This window comes from Watersipora subatra, chromosome 4 (assembly GCF_963576615.1).
Source record: "Watersipora subatra chromosome 4, tzWatSuba1.1, whole genome shotgun sequence".
NCBI classification, from domain to species: Eukaryota; Metazoa; Bryozoa; class Gymnolaemata; order Cheilostomatida; family Watersiporidae; genus Watersipora; species Watersipora subatra.
In genome coordinates, this window is record NC_088711.1 from 61,456,779 (window position 1) to 61,476,802 (window position 20,024).

The 20,024-nt window shown below is 38.7% G+C and overlaps 2 protein-coding genes across 2 annotated transcripts in view; one reads left to right on the forward strand and one right to left on the reverse strand.

Annotated features, from left to right (window-relative positions):
• The window catches only part of LOC137393483 (FERM domain-containing protein 5-like), a 46,437-nt gene extending 41,701 nt beyond the window's left edge, over positions 1–4,736 (reverse strand). The window contains exons 1-3 of the mRNA XM_068080057.1: positions 4,551–4,736; positions 1,596–1,700; positions 164–206 (exon numbers count right to left, since the gene is read on the reverse strand). Of these exons, the coding sequence (XP_067936158.1) occupies positions 164–206; positions 1,596–1,700; positions 4,551–4,640 (238 nt within the window). The 5' untranslated portion in view covers positions 4,641–4,736. The remainder of the gene's footprint in view (positions 1–163; positions 207–1,595; positions 1,701–4,550) is intronic.
• Positions 4,737–4,995: 259 nt separating this feature from the next.
• LOC137393023 (ADP-ribosylation factor-related protein 1-like) lies at positions 4,996–18,183 on the forward strand. Its single transcript, XM_068079405.1, has 3 exons — positions 4,996–5,072; positions 17,157–17,486; positions 17,576–18,183. Exons 2-3 carry the CDS (start codon positions 17,167–17,169, stop codon positions 17,859–17,861), a joined length of 606 nt encoding a protein of 201 aa, XP_067935506.1. The 5' UTR covers positions 4,996–5,072; positions 17,157–17,166; the 3' UTR covers positions 17,862–18,183.
• Positions 18,184–20,024: the final 1,841 nt, after the last annotated feature.

A 20,024-nucleotide genomic window follows, 5' to 3' on the forward strand; every position in this document is an offset into this window, starting at 1 on the left:
AGAGAGTGAGGAGGTACCCAACACAGCTAAGAGAATGCTGTCTAGTATAACCGATTGATTCAAAGAATTGAAAAACTGGTTATACCAATGAAGCAGTTTTGCGAATTACATGGTTTCTGTGTTACAACATGACTAACATCTGAATGACAAAGACTACACATACCTTTTACTTGTTTTATGACAGCACCTGATAGGTCCAACCAGCGCTGAAACAGCATAAAAACACACAATAGAAAAAATAATGAAAGGTCATTGTAACAGCGTTAGCTAAACCAGCTTTCTCTCTTAACCTGCAAATGGGAGTAACAGTTAGACATAAAACTAATGATAAACAGAACATGATTCACTTGTTAGTCAGACGTGAATTCGTAATCTGTCTCCATTTTAATCTTCTGCCTTTCACATCAAAAATGGCTAGATTGAGGTTGAAGAAAGCTGAAGCAATCTGTGGTGTTGCATTCCAAAAAAACCACGATGACAGAGGTCAATGTATAATTCTGGAAACTTATATGCTAGACATACACGACATCACAAAGTTAGCTACTGTGTAGTCTAATAAAAAACGTGGGAGTTCAGAGAGAACAATTTCAACTCAAGTGCAAGAATATTGATCAACAAAAAGACTCTTGGGTTTATAAATTCTAGCGTAGCGAAAGACAAATATGTAACCAATAGACAAGAGAGAAAAGTTACTATTGAATAAGGCAGAGTGAACATCTATGACCTTGATATAAATGTTTGCTTCAAAGTATTTCTTACCATATAGTCAAATATATAAATTCATTCATCGTATAATATAAAGGTTGTATTACACAGGTTAACTTTTCCCCATCAAGCTCTTATCGGACCTCAAAACATTGTCTTGAGTAAAAACACAATCTATGTTAGAAATCTGTAGGAAACATAGTTTTAAACATATGTGAACCGGTTGAAACTGGTTGTGAGCCTATGCTACTGCCAAGGTCTGAGACAATTTCAGCTGCTGATTGATTCCGACAACTTGGTAACGCTATGTAATGTGTGCTTGTAGCTCAGAGAACTGGCCAATGGGCTGCGTTTATGTAAAAGTGTTCAGAACTAATCTTTAATCATATTCGTGTATACTGGAAGTATTTAAGTCCGAGGCCATAAATTTATCAATTTCATTAAACTTACAGATAGGTTAGAAAGGAAAATGTTTAACACAAAAATATTTACAATGATGAAACTTTGACACAAATTATGACAATTTCAGAATACTGCGCTGAAGCACATGCCTTGACTAGAGTCATACTCATACATCAGTATCATGGAAGTGGCCAAATTTCAAACTCAAATTTCCTTAAACAAAAACAATCAACTCTATTATTGAACTAACTGGCCGAGCAGGTGGCAATCATGATGACACAAATAAAACTGTACAGACTCACCTGTACAGAGTTTTGATAAATACAGACTCACCTGTACAAACTTCTGATAGATACATACTCACTTGTACAGAGTCCTGATAGCTATAGATTCACTTGTACAAATTTCTGATAAATACAGACTTACTTGTACAGAGTCCTGATAGATAAAAATTCACTTGTACAGAGTCCTGATAGGTACAAACTCACCCGTACAGAGTTCTGATCTGTGTAGCGGAGACCGAAGTAGTATTTTTCTAATAAATTTAGCTGACCACAAACATAGTCCAAGAGCCACTCTCCCGTCACATGTTTCTGTTAAGCATAAACGACTCTGGTAGATCAGTTACCATCTACTTGAATAATCATCTAGGATTAAGATATAATTTACTATGTAATACACAATGTTATTGAACAGCAAACATTACAACTTGCGAGGGTGGATGGCGATGACACAGATAAACCCATTTTAAAGCTTTCGAACAGCACTTTATATCTACAACATAGTTTTAAACTTTAAATAGCAATAGCCTTCTTGTTGCTGTAAAAATGCAGCAAACATAAGGAACACAGACTACTTGAAAGTTAGCTGACAACTGTTGCGAAACCTTTTAAATAGTTCTTCATTATCTCCACCCCTGTCACATGTTATCTCCACCCCTGTTACATGTTATCTCCAGCCCTGTTACATGTTATCTCCACCCCTGTTACATGTTATCTCCACCCCTGTTACATGTTATCTCCACCCCTGTTACATGTTATCTCCACCCCTGTTACATGTTATCTCCACCCCTGTTACATGTTATCTCCACCCCTGTTACATGTTATCTCCACCCCTGTTACATGTTATCTCCACCCCTGTTACATGTTATCTCCACCCCTGTTACATGTTATCTCCACCCCTGTTACATGTTATCTCCACGCCAACTGTTACATGTAACCTGTGCTGAATTATTACAATGGTCTTGTTTGAAGAAGTGACCTTGATAATACGAGTATCTCCCTTTTAAGATAACCTCTTGAAAAAGTGACACAGCATCAACGTGGTTATCTCTTTCTGACCTTGTATTAGTTAGTACCTCAGGCTAGATATCTAAAGCCATTCACAAAATCAAATATGCTAAGATGACCATTGTGCTTGATAGATCCTCTATTCATTCTCTCAATATCATGGCCCACAGCTATAGAAAACTTCCAATATTCCGTAACCACTGCAAGGAAATCAGATCAGTAGGCCTGCTCGATAGCAGATTATTAAGTCTATGAGGTGGGCAGCCTGAAGAGAACATGACTATTACTGGACACTCTAAAAGCGTATATTGAATCTGAGTATGCATACAAATTAAATGAATGGGTTTTATTAGAAGGGCAAGCGTTCGCCTCGCATCATCACATATAGACGATCAATATAGTAGGCTTAAGAATTTACACGGAATACTCTTTCACCCCAAGGATAGCAAACATTGGATCGCTTCACTATAAACACTTAGTATTATGTGATGAATTAGATGTGCGGTGTAAGTTCACAAGTGGCAGAATCTTTATATGACCACCAAAATAAATAAAGTTGAATCTTGTGAGTTTTGGCTATAGAAGAGCTGAAAGGTTTAACCACGATGTTTATAATGTATAAAAAAATTAAATAATGATTCTAGTTGGGCGCTCCCAAAGATCTCTACTTATACTGGCCTCTCACTGCCTAATGATGACATCTAGTGTCGGATCAATTATCTAGATGGTAACAATTTCCTAGTTTCGAATCACAACTTTGATATTGGCAAAAGAGCAGCCAGAATAGTCATCCAACAATCTTTCTAGAAACTGGTTTAGATGTCTACTGGAACATGAACCTCTGTATATGAAGCTTACCACCAAACAGTTTAGTCATGCTCGGTTTGACTTTGGCGCCAATGAGGCTCATGTTTGATTAAATACATAAAAAAGAAACGCAATTGTTTCTTTATTTTTTCACCACCTGTTTGTTCACCTTGAGGTACATTTAGTAAATGTATTAGTTGTTATATTTTTCAACTATCACTCAATGTCCGCTAAGAGTGTTCTTTGGTTTGAATTTGTTTCCTAATTCATAGAGAATTTTGGCTGATTTACTTAAAATAAGGCCTCTCAAAAACTTCAGTTTGAATACAGTGCGATCGTTTCTAAAAATATAAAAAATTGGAGATGCAACTAATATAGCCAACTTTCCAAAAAAAACTGTAATGAAAGTTAGCAGGAAATTCACCATACTCAAAAGGCATTTGTAATGTGATTTATTTACAGTGATGCTTTATCCCAAATATGAAATAACTTATAAAAAAAGTTGCAATAAGCAAAACACTCACAAAATGATTACTATTGCTGCCCGCCATAGACTATCCTTAAATGACCATCAAGAACTCCTAAAGAGAGAGTGAATTTATTTATTGAATGTGAATTGAACCAATGATATACAGCCCCCCATGTGGGGCTGTATACCATTGATTGAACACTGGCCAGTCGGGACCTTGCTAATCTTAAAGCGATAAAAAAATTGCCTCACAGTTTTTAGTAATGTTAACATTCATATTCAAGAGTGAAAGTACTGCTACCATATAAAAGTGTTTTTTTATATGGTAGCAGCGCTTGTGCTCACACACAGCATCTCTTACTGTCTAGGTTTATTCCAAGTTTCAGCACCATGTGCAATTTACATAGTTGATGATTTTTTTCTAGCTTGTCACCTTTTACAAAACTTGCTTTTACTTGAAAATCAACAGCCAGACGGAAAAGATCTAAAGCTAATTTAGCAACAAAGACAAACCAGTATATAAATTTATGGCAAAGGTCAGTGAGGTCTGTACACAGCTCGAAACTGTTTAGCTTAAAATGTGTTTATATTAACCAGCCTTGTAGTTGTTCCAGTCCCAGATCAACCGGCCTTGAACTATGTCCAGCCACTTACAACTACATGTATCTGTTGTTATAAGAAGGCACTAGTATCGACCGTCATTTTAGTTCATGTTTGCTTTAATATAGCGTTTAGATCACACAAAATAGTGGTGTTTTATGCCTACACATATAATAAAATGTTTTGTGATGTTTTCCGTATATGATGCTGGCACGAAAAACTTAAGCACTACCAATTCACATGAATGCTTGTATACCTTGTATGAAATCTACACTCACTTGAAACTTTACTTCCAAAGATTCTTCATCTCTGAACAATCGAACTTTGCAAGTGTATACAGAATCCGATGACCCTTTCCGGTGTGTCATCCTATGTTTAGATGATAGCAGAAACGTTTTGTGCAACTTATTGCCACAACATCATTCTACTCAGATACGACGAAGGTACGAGACGAAAATGCTTTGGTCGGCGTCATCACGACGTATAGCCTACTATTTTTTGCTATACGTTTTCGCCTGCAATCTATAATTGAATACACAAAACATTGGCGGACGTGAGGCTTTTAGTTCAAGCGCAAACGCACAGAAACTGTTATAGAATGAATCATAAAGGTAAATCTTTGGAATCTACTAACATATATAAGTACCTGTGCAGTTGGCGGACCCGAAAAAATTGGTATCCGATCACCGTAGCGACTATACCATACACTATTTTTAATTTCCAGTTCTTATTTACGCAGCACATTACGCGTCACTCAATATAAAGGGCTAAAAAGGCCTCATCGAGTGAGCTCATAAGAGGTGAATGATTTTTTCCTTTTCTAGAATTATACGCATAAGGTTGTGTTTAATGTTGTACCCCTTAGCATGGTTCTCACACTGCTGCACTATACTCTAAATGCAGTCTACACAGACTTGTGTAGGCCAGTAAGTTTAGCCTGCTCCAGAGCATTGTACGTTTGACCATAGCTTACCAAGTTGGCGCTTTGTTTTGGATATCGTATTGTCGATGTGAATTGTAGATTTTAAGTCGGATTGTAAAATAACACCAAAGTATTTGGTCTCCTATGCAACTTCTAGTGTAGTATGTGATAGTGTGTAATGCACTTGGGGGATGTATGTTTTGGATTGAAGACGGAAACAGAACGTTGGTCTATATTAAAAGACATACACCAGGTTATGTGGTATTGTTGGTAGGTGTTTCTGATAACGTAAGAGTTTAGTAATAGTAAGCGTGATGTGATCCATGCGGTAGGTGACGGGAAGCTGTTTATTGACAGGAAACACAAAGTGGGACAGACAAGGTATGCGAATATAATATTGATACACTAGTGGGAAGATAACTCTAAAGTACATAATACAACATCTCTCTTTCTCCGACAAACATGAACATTGAAAGCGTAGCATTTACCTAAAGACATATTGATTGGGAAATGATTGTCAAATTAATATTAACAAGAGTGCAGCGACCTACAAAGGTTACAGAACCTTGAGTGCTAGAGTCTGAACCAGGGAGCTGACACCACGCTGTTGGATTCATAAGTCGAGCTTCACAGGCTGCCTAACCGTACGACCAGACCTCGATATGTAGTGCCCCTTTGGACTGTTTGGTGGCGGTTTAACATCGTCAGCTATATTTTCGATCAGTCGTATGTCAATTCGGTTACGACGAATTGCTGCTGACGAACGGCTGCTGCTACTACAGCTTCACGGTTTAAATCTGGAACAAAGACCTGTTGTCCAGGGTCAAGCAGTGGCAGTTCTCTGGCGCGGTGCCGGTTGTCATAGGAGATCTTACTTTTCTTTCTCTGGTCCTCCTCCTAAGCACGAATGCTTTGGAGGTTAGGCTTAGAGGCCTCCAGCGTGACGGGAAGTGCTGGTACAGTCATTCGGAGTTGTCGGCCCATAAGCAACTCTGCAGGAGATAATCCATTCTCAATGGGTGATGAACGATATGCCAGCAATGCAAGATAAGGGTCGGTCTCTTTTTTCAGCATGGACTTTATGGTTTGAACGGCTCTCTCGGCTGCGCCGTTCGATTGCGGGTGCTTTGGCGAACTAGTGATGTGTTTAAAACCATAGCCGGTGACAAATTTTTGAAATTCTATCGAAGAGTACTGCGGCCCATTATCTGAAACCAGTAGCTCAGGAATTCCGTGACGTGCAAAGATGCCTTTCATGTGACCAATTGTCTCCAGGCTGTTGAGCTCTTTCAGCATAGCAACCTCGACATAACGAGAATAATAATCAACTAGCAATATATACCAACAGTTTTTAAAATAAAATAGGTCACTACCAACACGCTCCCATGGGCGAGACGGGAACTCCGATCTCATCAGTGGCTCTGGAGGAACTCGGGCTAATTTTCGACACGATTCACATGAGCGTACCATTTTCGCAATTTGTTGCGACATACCGGGCCACCAAATTGACTTCCTTGCTCGATCTCTGCACTTAGTAATGCCTAGGTGGCCTTGGTGAACTTTCTGTAGCACATCGAGACGGTCAGCGAGCGGAATGATTATTCGATCGTCGAAAACGAGTACTCCATGAATTATGGTTATTCTAGAGCGATTCTCAAAGAAAGGACGTACTAATGAGTCATTGGATGTCATATACGCAGGCCACGACGTATTAACAAAGTGGTGAATTTTTGCCAATACCTCATCATTTTTCTGTGACTCTATGAGTTTGCTGAGTCTCTCATTGGAGGCGGAGTAAAGCAGAGTACTGCGAGCATGATTTTCTACTTCCTCCAAGAATGCTATGTCCTCCACAGTAGGAACGGCCTTTGAACGGGAAAGTGCATCAGCAACAATATTTTGCTTCCCAGGAATGTGTTCCATCCGGTACCGGAAAGGTAACATGCACATGCCAAATCGTTGAATGCGAGCAGGCATTTTGCTGAGTTCTGTGTCACTAAATAAAGAGACGAGCGGTTTGTGATCGGTTTGAATACTAACAGTCATGCCTATAATGTAATTTCTGAACTTTTCGCATGCCCATACAATGGCGAGGGCTTCCTGTTCAATCGTGGCATATCGTTGCTCAGTGTCGGTGAGTGCTCGTGACGCAGCGTAAACTAAGCGAAGCGTACCATCGGGTTGTACTTGTAGTAATGCAGCACCAATGCCATTCCTACATGCATCTGACTGGATGATAGTTTTGCGAGTTGGGTTGTACACTGCCAGCTCTACAGGTTGGGACAGCTCATCTTTGATGTTGGTGAAGGCTTTAGCCTGCCGGTCTCCCCAGTACCACGGACAGTTGTTGCAGAGCAAGTCCCTGAGCGGTGTACTGAGATCACCTAGACGCATAGTGAACTTACTGAGTTGATTGGCCATGCCAAGAAAACTTCGCATGTCACTCACATTTTTCGGTGTCGCAAAATCTCGGATGCCCTGGATGGCGTGGGGGTTAGGTTTAACGCAATTGGAGCTTATTACGTGGCCTAAAAATTTGATGCTCCGACAGGCAAACTGACATTTGGATTCATTTAGTGTCATACCAGCTCGTACCATTCCATCTAACACAGCACAGACTCTATTATCGTGTTCTTGTTGGTCGTTTCCCCATATACACACATCATCCATGAGGCAAATTACTCCCTCAAGGCCATCCAGTACGCTTGAAATAATCTTTGAGTAAATCTCAGGGCTAGATGACAACCCAAACGGTAACCGGTTTAAAGCGAAACGGCCAAATGGAGTGAGGAATGTTGTCAGCATTCTGGCTTCAGGCGTCAATGGAATTTGGTAGAATCCTGAATTCGCATCTAGCTTGGTAAACAGTTTACCAGTGCCTAGCTTTGCCAGGCTCGATTCAACATGGGCCATTGGATAGATCTCCCTTTTGACATCTCTGTTTAGCTTAGTATAGTCAACACAAATACGGACACGGGAGTTCGGCTTCGGCACAACTACCATCGGAGAGCACCAGTCACTGGGTTTATCGACTGGGAAAATTACATTTTCCTTAACCATCGTATTGAGTTCTGACTTGACGTGGTCGAGCAACGGATAAGATACAGTTCTTGGCGTGTTTATGGCGTACGGTTGACAACCTGCCCGCAGCGTGATATCAGCCTCCTGCTTCATACAGCCCAGACCCTGAAACAGCTTAGGAAATTCACATTTAAAATGGTTAACACATAATCGACATTACAACTGACTTTTACCAGACCTAACTCAATGCATGCATTTCTACTTAGCAACGCTTTTGTCTGGTTGACTACATATAGACGTTCATAGTGTTCAGCATTATTTACGCTCAATCTAGCTGAAAAATAACCTAGCACAGGTACACTACTATTTCCAGGGCCTACTAAAATCTTGTCATTTGGTTTTAAACTTTGACCAGAACACAAGCTACTAGGTATAACAGAAACGTCAGCACCAGTGTCAAGTTTAAACTTCACCGACACAGGTTTGGACTCTGGCTCACCCATGTGCGCATCAATACTTTTCATCCATGGGTTACTGTAATTTTGGTTATCCTGGACTTCACCTAGGAATACTCTCTCTATCTCTGCCTCTACCTCATTGACAGACGTACGGCTGTTGGAATCTGGCTTAGGCTTACCGGCTGACATCAAGCATATTTTCGAAAAATGTCCTATTTTCGAACATTTCCGGCAAACAGCACGCAGAGCAGGACAGCTTCCTCTCGAATGCTGGTAGTACCCACAGTTTCTACACGGTTGATGTTGCCCTTGGCGCTGATAGCCAGAGGCTGGGGGCAGGCGATGGCTATTGCGACTTGGCTCACGTCTCTGATGATTATCGCTATGGATAGCGTCGTCAGAGGTGTTATCCTCACCGCGACTCAACAACTTCATCTGACGTTCAACTTGCTGTAATATGCTGTAACTGCTTGTAATATTAGTACTGGCCACCATGTGGTATTGTTGGTAGGTGTTTCTGATAACGTAAGAGTTTAGTAATAGTAAGCATGATGCGATCCATGCGGTAGGTGACAGGAAACTGTTTATTGACAGGAAACAAAAAGTGGGACAGACAAGGTATGCGAATATAATATTGATACAATAGTGGGAAGATAACTCTAAAGTACATAATACAACAGGTTAAAGCTCAGGACTCTAAGACATTAATATTTTTGAAAGGCTTGTTTGTCAGCGTGATTATTTATTACTTGGTAGAAGAGAGTATCGTCTGCAAATAGACTGATACCACAGTTAACATGAGTAGGTAAATCATTGATGTAAGCTTCAAATAAAGTAGCTTTCTGATCTCTTGCCAATGTTTCTTGCGACCAAACTAGTCTGTAAAAACAAACTGCTGCACGAACAGCTGACAGAAGCTTAGATTAATTATTTATGTATCTGCTAGTGAAAAACACGTTTGTCTACATGATTAAAAATATGGTGGGTTACAATTAAATATGAGCGCTTCAAGCAACAGTATCAATACTGTATCTAATATTAAACCTTGTCATGTTGTAAGCCTTAGCCCTACAACACGGGGGTTGTAGGGTTAGGCCCTGGTTGGCAAAGCTGAATTTTAGTCTGAGTAGAAGTGTCTATATTGTTTTTATAGCGCGTGAACTGAACCAAAACCAAGCACGATTGTATGGACCAAAATGCTGCTTACCATTCTTGGACATACATATAGTTCTAGCCTAATAAACACCAATAATTAAAGCATGCATTACGCTAGCAAAATTTCAAAAGTTATTAAAGTGTGCAATCTAACTTCAAAGGCTTTTCATCCCTATTACAAGCAACTTAACATGAATATTTCTTGTTTATTAGGCTCATATGCATAAGTTTAGGCTCATTGTCTTTAAATATAACCTACATATAGCTTGTCTTACTTTACAATCGCAATTCTTGTTCTCTACTGCCTTGAATTCATCCCACGACCAAACGAGCGGATGCGAAGTTAGGGAGTTTTTATGATAAATGCATGTGCACACAACTTACGAAAATTATTCATCAACAATGAGACGAATCCTTGTTTGAAAATTTCATCAACAAATTTAACCATCGTTTTGTAGATTAGTTAAAGTATAATAACGATACAAAACACATATAGGCCTATTTAAATATGTTACCAAGTATTTGTAAATTCTCGAAATCCTCTTAAAACTTACCCATCTGATCGGATTATACACAAATAGACAGATTTATTAGGACGAAAATCATCACAAAACGCGTGAAAAGCTCGGTTTAATAAAAGTTAAGAGCGGAAATTGAAACGGCGGTCAACAGAGAATAGACCGATGAAGTCGTGCGCATTTCGCGAAAAAATAACGTGCACATTTTACCAGTCTATGGCATTGTCGAATTGCCGAAGGTTTCGTCAACTAACATAGGAGTACAGATATCGTTTCATTTTTGCCGATTTCACTTTTTTCATTTTCTTATGAGATTATTAGAATAATTAATTATAAGTTTGGATGACTACAGAACAATGACTACGTAGTACAAATTTTCTAAAAATCTAACGCAGTGTAAGTAAATAGAATGATGATGATATTTTTTCTAATGGTTCTAATGAGATTATTACTATAATTAATTATAAGTTTGGATGACTACAGAACAATGACTACGTAGTACAGATTTTCTAAAAATCTATATAAATATCACAACTACGTGATATTGATAGCTATTACGTTTTGAAAAGTAAACAAAATTGTGCATTGGTTTTATATTATTATATTAATATTATTGGTTATTCTAATAATATCAGTGCATTTTACTTCTAATATTGGCCAATATTGCATTTCTCCTATTGCAGGGGGAGAGATATAAACATATAATCTTTTCCTTTCATTATTGCTGTTTGTTGTATATAATAACACCCACACCCAGTACATTACAGCTACCATTGCAGTTATCCTATTGCACTGCAGTGCCATTTGACTGCTAATATTGCATTTCTCAACCATCAGTACCCTTTCTTTTTTCCAATATCACTTTGGTCGTGGGCTGTATGACAGTGGAATTTTTAGTCTGCAAGATGAGTAGCCACTGTTGTTTAAAGCAACATGAGTACCGTCATCACCAGCAGTATGCGTTTTTACCAGCAGTTGGAGCCTCTGTGAGCGAACATGGCCCTGCTTTAGGTACTGTAGAGTCTTCCACTCACGTCACCACAAGAGACTTGCTCTTTACCACCATGAGGGGTTCTGCTTTCAAAAGTAAAATTCTATTCCGAGGACTACGGAATTCTTATGCATTAGCTTTTTGCTTCCTGAGTCGTCCTGATTATATTCTACAAACTGTCCTAGATCTAACCGATAATCCGCTGTAGCTTCATTAGCTGGTTGAGCAGAAAATGTTCAATACAGACTATAGGATGATGTCCCATGTCAATCTTTTCCCGATAACCCTTTTTAGGGCTTCCACTTTGTATCAGAGAAGAGGTTTTTGTTTATTGATGCTTACTTCGCTCTGTACTAAATCTTTTTAAATTTTTCCATATTTGGAGTTGGCCTAGTATATGATGTGTGGCTTTTAACTGTCTGAGTTTTTGTTGTAAATTGTTCATTGCATAATAAATAGTAGCCCAGTTTGAGTACAAAGGGTTAGATTCTATTCATATGTAAGTTCTTTAGATTGATAAACAATTGAAATAGCTATTGGTAACATAAAACCGTGTCGCCACTTACCTACATTGAATGTCAGGAACCAGTGTCTAACTCATTGTTCTATTTATTTGATCTCGTTAATTATCGCTGTCCGACAAACAAACATTGCGACATTGCCTCATCGTCAAACAGTCTTAAATAGGCTCTTTTTAGGAGAAATAGTCGAAGGCAGCTATTTATGTATAATAAAAACAACACTAGTTTCAGGATAGAACTTTTGGAAATCACTTGTGTAGGCAGGTAACAACAGTTAAAAGTGGGCCAGTTTTTGATCAGTCTCACCAGTTCAGTGTACCGGTTTCTTATTTAAGCTATTTTGTAATCAGCGCACTAGAGGTGGAACGAGACATCTCGAGTATCGACCTGTCTCGGATTGATCTCGTCTCGACTTAACTATTGCCAAACTCGAGACAGGAAATAGAACTAGAGCGCCTGCGCACGGCTGTTAAAACATGGCTTCTCGCGGTAACAACATTTCCATATATTGTAATGGATTGCTGACAACTGCCTTTTAAGCTATACCCGGTCCATTACTACCTGTTGTTATTGATTATGTTGGCCACCGAGTCTAATCATGTAGTCCGAACAACGGCCCTGTTAATATATTGTAGTCCGGTTCTGTGTCCTTAAAACAGATACCGGGTCGTATCTAATTACCCTTCGGATAATCTGATTTAATAAATAAGACTGTTGCGAGTAAAATATCAGTATTTTATCGTTTCGTGTCTAAACACCAACTGCCCTTCATAAAATTCGGGCCTCTTTTATATACTACCATTTGCGGGTAAAACTTGCCCGGGCACGGAGAAACGAACTAAAGGCTGGATCGACCATAGTCCGTGTTCCGGGTAACAATGACATTATTGTTAGTTCAATATAAGAATATACACTGTTTAGCAGTTTTACTGGTCTGCTAATACCGCCAGCTACTGGCTGGAGCGTGAAACTTCACTGATGAATGTTTGTTCAGAGAAAGTTATATAACGTTTCTTTATTTATATATAGTTTCAACGTCCACACAAATAGCTTTGAACGAAACACCGTGAAATCTACAAGATAATAGGTTTAACATAAGATGAGCTCATGCAATAATATGCAATAATATGAAATTGATAAGTTGATATACAAATCGTGTATCGTATAACATAGTAAATAACTTCTCACGAAGAATAATAATCAATGTATGACATGAATGTTCGTAAATAATTGAATAACAATAGAAATAAAAATAAAACAAACCTTTTAGCTCTTGTTTAGTAGCTTGGTCTTGTTGACTTATTTCAGATTTACTTGTGAATATCAATACAGAACAGCAAGCGCATCCTCAGCTGATGGCTGCATTCAAGCTACTGCTCAAATAACCAGTGTTACTAAACTATTTGGGTTTGAAAAAAGAAAGAAGTTATTGTTTTTAATTGGGCTGCGAAGGGGGCACCATTTAATTTAAACCAATGCCCACTGGGTGGCTACTACATGATGGTTTTGGCAGACTCATCTCTAGACAAAGAAAAACATTGGTATAGCTCTCTTTAATGAGTTATCAGTGCAGTTGTGGCTACAGCTTGCAATAAAATAAAAATGAGAATGCAATTCACTACACTCCCCACCTTAATTTTTCCCGTAAAATTAAAATGAAGACAGGTCACTAAACCAAAGCAAATCACATATGCAAAAAGAGTAATAACAGCAAATTGACCGAAGTTCCATTACCAAGAAAGTGAACAAGAAAGTTGTAGAACATTTTTTGTATGTCGCAGCAAAGTGCAATCGATTCTCTTCTAAATCTGCACAAAATTTCAATAAGAGAGTTCATCATGTCGGGTCCCTGAAGCAGGTAATCGTTGCGGGAGGCACCATTGTATGCTGCTTTACAGTCAAATACCACCGTGAGTTTTTGTTTCTGTGGGTGCTTTACTGCAAAGTGCGGTATGTACCACTGCTCTCTTGAGCTGGTCCTGTCATTATCTTCAACTCTTTCTGCTAAATTCTCTTCAATTAGTTCATGAATTTGTTATACTCAGTCTCTAGTGCTTTGTCTTTCTGGAAATGCTTTTCCAATCCTTCCTGGCTTGACTGTAGTTGCCAGGAAGCCTTGGGCGTTGTCTAAATGGCAGTGGCATCATGTAGTTTCCATTCTCTGTGGTGATTGTCTGCTTGTCCATTATGTCCAAGAACTTGTAATCCTTTTGCGATAACATGTTACTGTCACGATCGCCACTAATAGTAAGGTTTGTAGAAGCAAACTTTTGCCTAGCAGTTGAAACTTCTTCTACACCGTTGACGGTCCAACCGAGGCATATGGTTTATTCTTCCCTTCCTTGATAGCTTCTAACGGAAATGGAGCTGATGTGCAGTTAGCTCCAAGCAAGAGGCCAACTGGTATATCCATTGATGAAGGTAGTTCATTAGCCAAGTGTTTGAGATGCGGTTGTTCTAGTACATTGGTGTGATTTGCAAACTCGCCTGTCGAATTGGGTATAGGGGACCATTCATAGGCTGATGAAAGTTTGACTTCACCACCATAATAGCCCTGAATGATGATATCACCAAATGAATCAACATTGTCCAGATGTGTTTCACTAGACATTGTTTCCACCTCAATTGGTTGTGATCCAAGTTTTCTTGGCTTCAGCTTAGCAACCAGTTCCCTTGTAATATACGTATCGTCAGATCCAGAATCTAAGAACGCATAGACCAAAACCTCATTAAGTGGGTTTGCTGCAGAAGATACATACACTGGCATGCCCATTTGTAATAGTCTGTTCTTTGTTGTAGTTCTTGTACTTTTGTTCGATAGCTTGGTCGAGTCTTTATGCTGGGATGTGTCTAGCGCTTGGGTAACAGTTGGCTCTGAGCCAATTTTCATTGTAGCCAGCTTTTGGGCAGAAGACTCATTGGGTTCTAGAAGTGAAGGTGGTTTTTTGCTGGCTGTTGTTGGCATATTGTTGAGAGGGAAGTGCCCTTGGCCACTGCTGCAAGCACGAGTCTGACTGCATGCTTCTTTTTTGCACATTCCAATCGTCTCTGGTTTTGTGTAGACAGGTGGCATGGCCAAGTCGAGTACATTCTTTGCAAATACTTTTTCTTTGCTATAGCATTTTCTTGAACCATGGCCAGGTTTGGCACACACATAGCAAAGCATATTGCATGTCATGAACTGCATATGCTGTTCATATGGTTGGTCACCCAGTTTGAAACAGTCTGATACTTCATGGTGCGTGTTATTGCAAAACAGGCATCTGTTTTCCTTTGCTCGATTGGCAAAGCTGTTCTGTGTTGTAAAAGCTTTTATGCTTTTAGTCCTGTGTTGCTGCTGAGAATTGTCATAAGCTTTAGTATGGTTTTGCATTATAGGTTGAGAGCGCATTTCAGCCAAATTATTAACAAAATCAGCAAACTCAAAGAACCCAGGATATCGCATTTCATTTTTCTTAGTGCAGTGCACTTTGACGCCCCACTTTCTTGAAGCCCATTCTGGCAACACTTTTGCCAGTTTATCGTTAGTACGCTCTTCATTCAAACTACCAAGACCCGGTATAGACTCCATAGCATCTTTACAATTATCTAAGTAATCGGCAAATTTTTGTAGAGCCTTGTAGTCACTAGCAGGAACACATGGCCAGCAGTCGAGCTTATCCTTCATTCATCAAGCAATGTTGAGTTTGTCGCCAAATCGTGATTTCAGCTTTTCACGAGCTTTTCCATAGCTGTAGTCAGTGCGAATCCGAAAATAGCCTTCGATAGCCTCTTTAACTTCTCCAGAAACGTACTTCTTCAGGTACCATATTTTTTCACTGGCTTCGAGTACCCCCATTGACTCTAGATAGCTGCTAAAGTGACACTCCCAATCATCAAAACCTAGTGCATTGCCTCTAAATATCTCTGGCTCAACTTCAGATTTCTTTGACTGCTTTATTCCCATTTTAATTTCATTGGCTAGCTGTTTGATTGAATCATTGTTGTCTGGGGTTGAACTCAATCGGGGCGAGTTGTTGAATCTTTCTTTTTCAATAAGACTCTTAACTTTACCAAAGATGCCCGCTCTCGGCGTCTCTTCGAGCAGATCTAAGTTGATTGGTTTAGTTCTTCTTACTTTGTTGCTTGGAGTTGCAGAGTTGTGTGGAGTGCCTGACTGATCATGGTGCACAAGTGTTGATTCCTCGATTACCTGGTGAACTTCCTGTTGTGGTCGAGACATCTGCCGTTGCTCTTCCTTTTGCTGCAGTCTTTTTCTTTCTTCCATGTATTCTTCAAACCTTCTCTGTTCTTCTTGGAGCATCATTTTCTTCTCCTCCAGCTCCTCATGCATCAAACTCAGCTGTTCTTCTTCTCTGTGCTCTTTTTCCAGTTCTTGCCGCTTGATTAAGATCTTCTGGGTGACTACACACTATACAGTATTTCATATAATTTCATAAGTACAATTTAAATATAATGCACATACTACTGGTAATACACAAACAAAGCTTAGCATAAATGAAACAATAAGAATGAAAGTGTTATCATGTGTTCTTTTAGTTGCGGTACTTCTTTGTAGATCAGCGGCTATCGGTTTCATTACACATTTCATTACAATATAAAGTAAGACCTATTCGATAGATGATAGAAATATACATGTACAAAGCAATATGTTTATAATAATTATTATCAATCAAGCTCAAAATTCTTAGAAATATATAACTTCGCTATTTTAGAGCTGTTTGTGTTACTTTTGTTTACAAAAAATACATGCATATCGCTATTAAAATGTTGTATTTAAATCGTTAACACCAGGAGAAACTTCAATTTAAAAGAGGTTTATCAATTTCATATCTCAAGTGCGCTAGTCTTTGTGTAGTGAAATCATCACCAAATGCTCATTATTTTACTGTCTCGAGCCTCGAATTTTTACAAGACAGTTTCTTGAGTCTCGTGACGAACTCAAAAAACCTGTCTCGTTTCACCTCTACAGCGCACACACTTTTATGTGAACAGACACACTTCATGATTAATATATTGGTCTGCATTTTGTCTCTTCTGATCACCAATTTTTAAAAAGCTTGTGTAGGTTAAAAAATTACAATAATGGAAGAGGTATACTCAAGTTTTCTAGTTTGGTGGGCACAGACCTTTGCCTTTTTTTGTGTCAAAGGTTTAGGAACATTTTCTACCTTGATGTCGTATGTAAGTTATTAGACATTTGCTATTACACACAGAGCCAAGTCTTCAGTAGCAAGCGTCATGCTTGGTCCATCTTCACCATCTATGAATTTTTTTGCACATCTTTTTCTTATTCAGGGCGCTGACCATGTACACCCTCCTCTCTGGTTTATACAAGCATCTCACACAAAAAGAGCAGTACTATGTACTCATTCTTGGCCTTGACAATGCTGGTAAAACAACTTATCTTGAACAAACACAGACAAGGTTCAATAAAAACTATCGTCCTACAAATTTAGCGCGAATTACTACAACAGTTGGTCTGAACATTGGTAAGATAGACATCGGTAAGATGAGGTTCAACTTCTGGGACCTCGGAGGACAGGAGGAACTACAGTTGCTCTGGGATAAGTACTATGCAGAATGCCATGCTGTTGTCTATATGATTGACTCAGCAGAAACTAGCAGGTACTTTTAATCGCATATGCATTTTTTAAAGCTGAAATGCATTGGGATGTGCTACCTTACCTACTGTGAACCTTCCCACCTTTTTACAGGTTACAAGAGTCTCTGGCCTCCTTCAATAAGATGATAGCCAATGAACATCTGAATGGAGTGCCTCTTCTTGTTATAGCCAACAAACAGGACTTACCAGAAAGCATTCACATTCCTGACATAAAAGCAGTGTTCAACACTAGCGCTAGTAAAATTGGACTTCGGGACTGCAGTGTCATGGCTGCCAGTGCTCTTAAAGGAGATGGTATTGATGAAGGTATAGAATGGCTGGTGAAGTGTGTGTCCCGCAACAAAACCCACCGTCCTCCGACAGAACCTGAGCAGTGATTCGAATTAACATACTAACTGACTCCTATTTCTCTTTTTATGTCTACATAAGATTGGATATAGTAAGATCGTTTACTTCTCTAATATTTATGTTCAAAGTTTGTGCTCTTCAATTATATAGTTTGTTAGTCAGTGATGGCTGGTAACATAAATTTATAAATTATTCCTGATAAAGATTTGCAATCTCCTTTAACCATAGCAGATCATGGATCCGTATTTTCTCTACACCAAATGGATTATTGCTGTATAGCAATGTTTATTTGTTTATAAAACAGTATATTATAGCAGAGTACATGAAATAAAGCTAACTGCATTCAGCTCACTAACTATTGTTGTTTTAATATAGAGCATTGTCTAAACAGGATGCACCCAGCTCGTATATGTATATCATAGCAAGCATTTCTAGTGCTGGAGATTTTCACATCTGGTCATGTCCTTCTAGGGATCCCATTGTTCTTGAGGGTCTTATGAGTCAGTCTTCTCAAGTTCTCATGGCCATTCACAGGATGCTGTTTTACAGTTTCTCTTTCAAACAAATATGTCATAAGTATATTATTTGTTAAACTTCATATTCCAAGTTACTTGATCAAGTGCTACAGTTAGTTGAAATCACAATCATGTTAGACTGTGCTTAGATTGTTGCTGATCAATATACCACGAGTCACAAATTTCCCCACTTGTTTTATGCTCGGCACACCAAGAGAATCAACTGACAGATTTTTTGGCTTACTGTTTCTCTCAAGGAGGAGAAAAGATAATGTTTAAATGACCTAAAATTTAAAGTTGCTATTAAGTTCTGAATTGTATTCCATATGTTCAAATCCTTTTGTGCTTGTAAAACATTGTGGGTTTTTGCTAGACAATATTGACAGAAAGCTATTTATTGCGCAGGTTTGCATAATTCTAAAAGCAGCAATGAGTTGAGCAACTTTCAAAAAGTTCTTATCAGAAAAAGGTGAACTGGTAAACTCTAAATCTGTAAGTATTAGCTTGTTCCCCTAAACCAAGTGTCTGTGTTCAAGACATACTAGCCAAAGACAATTATGATGTGCCAAATTTTTGCAGGTGTTCGCAACATCGGCATGGTTGGTGTTCTCTCCAAACAGAGCCTTTTGCATGACTAATCGTTTGATGCAATATTCCAACGCTAATCTGTACTCATCTAGAGTACTATATGCTAAAAGAATTTTATCATAAGTGTGAGCACTATTATTATGGTTGGTGTTCCCACCATACACAGATGTTTGCATGTCTAACTCCTTCAAGTAATATTTCAATGATTAATTGTAGTTCCCTAAAATCTGTAAGTGAGCCGGTGTTATTATAGTTGCCTCTCTATAAGGTATTATAATGATAGGGTTGTTGAGGTTACTCTTGCTGAAACATGGGTGTTTGATAAAATAAATGAGGCCTTCACTACTCACTAAACCTTGGTGCTCTCTGATGTTGAACTAATGGATTCCAACTAATGGCACCAACCTCGTAAGCTCAAGGACAGTCTTAAACCTGAAAGCCTTAAAACTTTATAGGCCTAAGCGCAGCTTTAAACCTTATACCAGATGAGATAATTTAGAAAATATTTCATGCAATTAGAAACTCGGCAGATGTAAGAATGAAAATCATGTCCTGGTATTGGTATGAGCATAAGAGATATTCAGATCATACTTTACTGTGTATCAAGTGTGGTTTAATCCCTGACCATAAGCACTCTGAAGATGCACATGTAGTGCTCCGTATATAAGCCTAACTTTAAGATATAGAAATGAGTTCTACAAAGGCAGCTGTATGAGTTACTTGTAGTTATGAAGTATATCAATGTTAGGGACTAACTGCTGTTCCAATAGGTTAACAAAAAATGAGCTGACAGTAGACAACAGCTAGATTGGGGATCTCTCTCAAGTAAACGATGTCATTGTAAATTCAACCAGCTTGAGGCATCTAAAATTGTTCAGCTCATTGAGGTGAGGCGCTTTTTAAGATGTATAAACTAGTTCTGGTTTCAAGGCCTAACTGTTTACAAAGTTACTAACAAGGAGCTGAGTATAGCGAGAGTGTTATTACCCAAAGATGGTTGCATGGTAGTGCTAAAATAGTGTCATCACAAGGTCATAGCTGCTCTGGTTTAACTAAGCCATTTGGAAATAGTGCAAAACAACTTAGAGA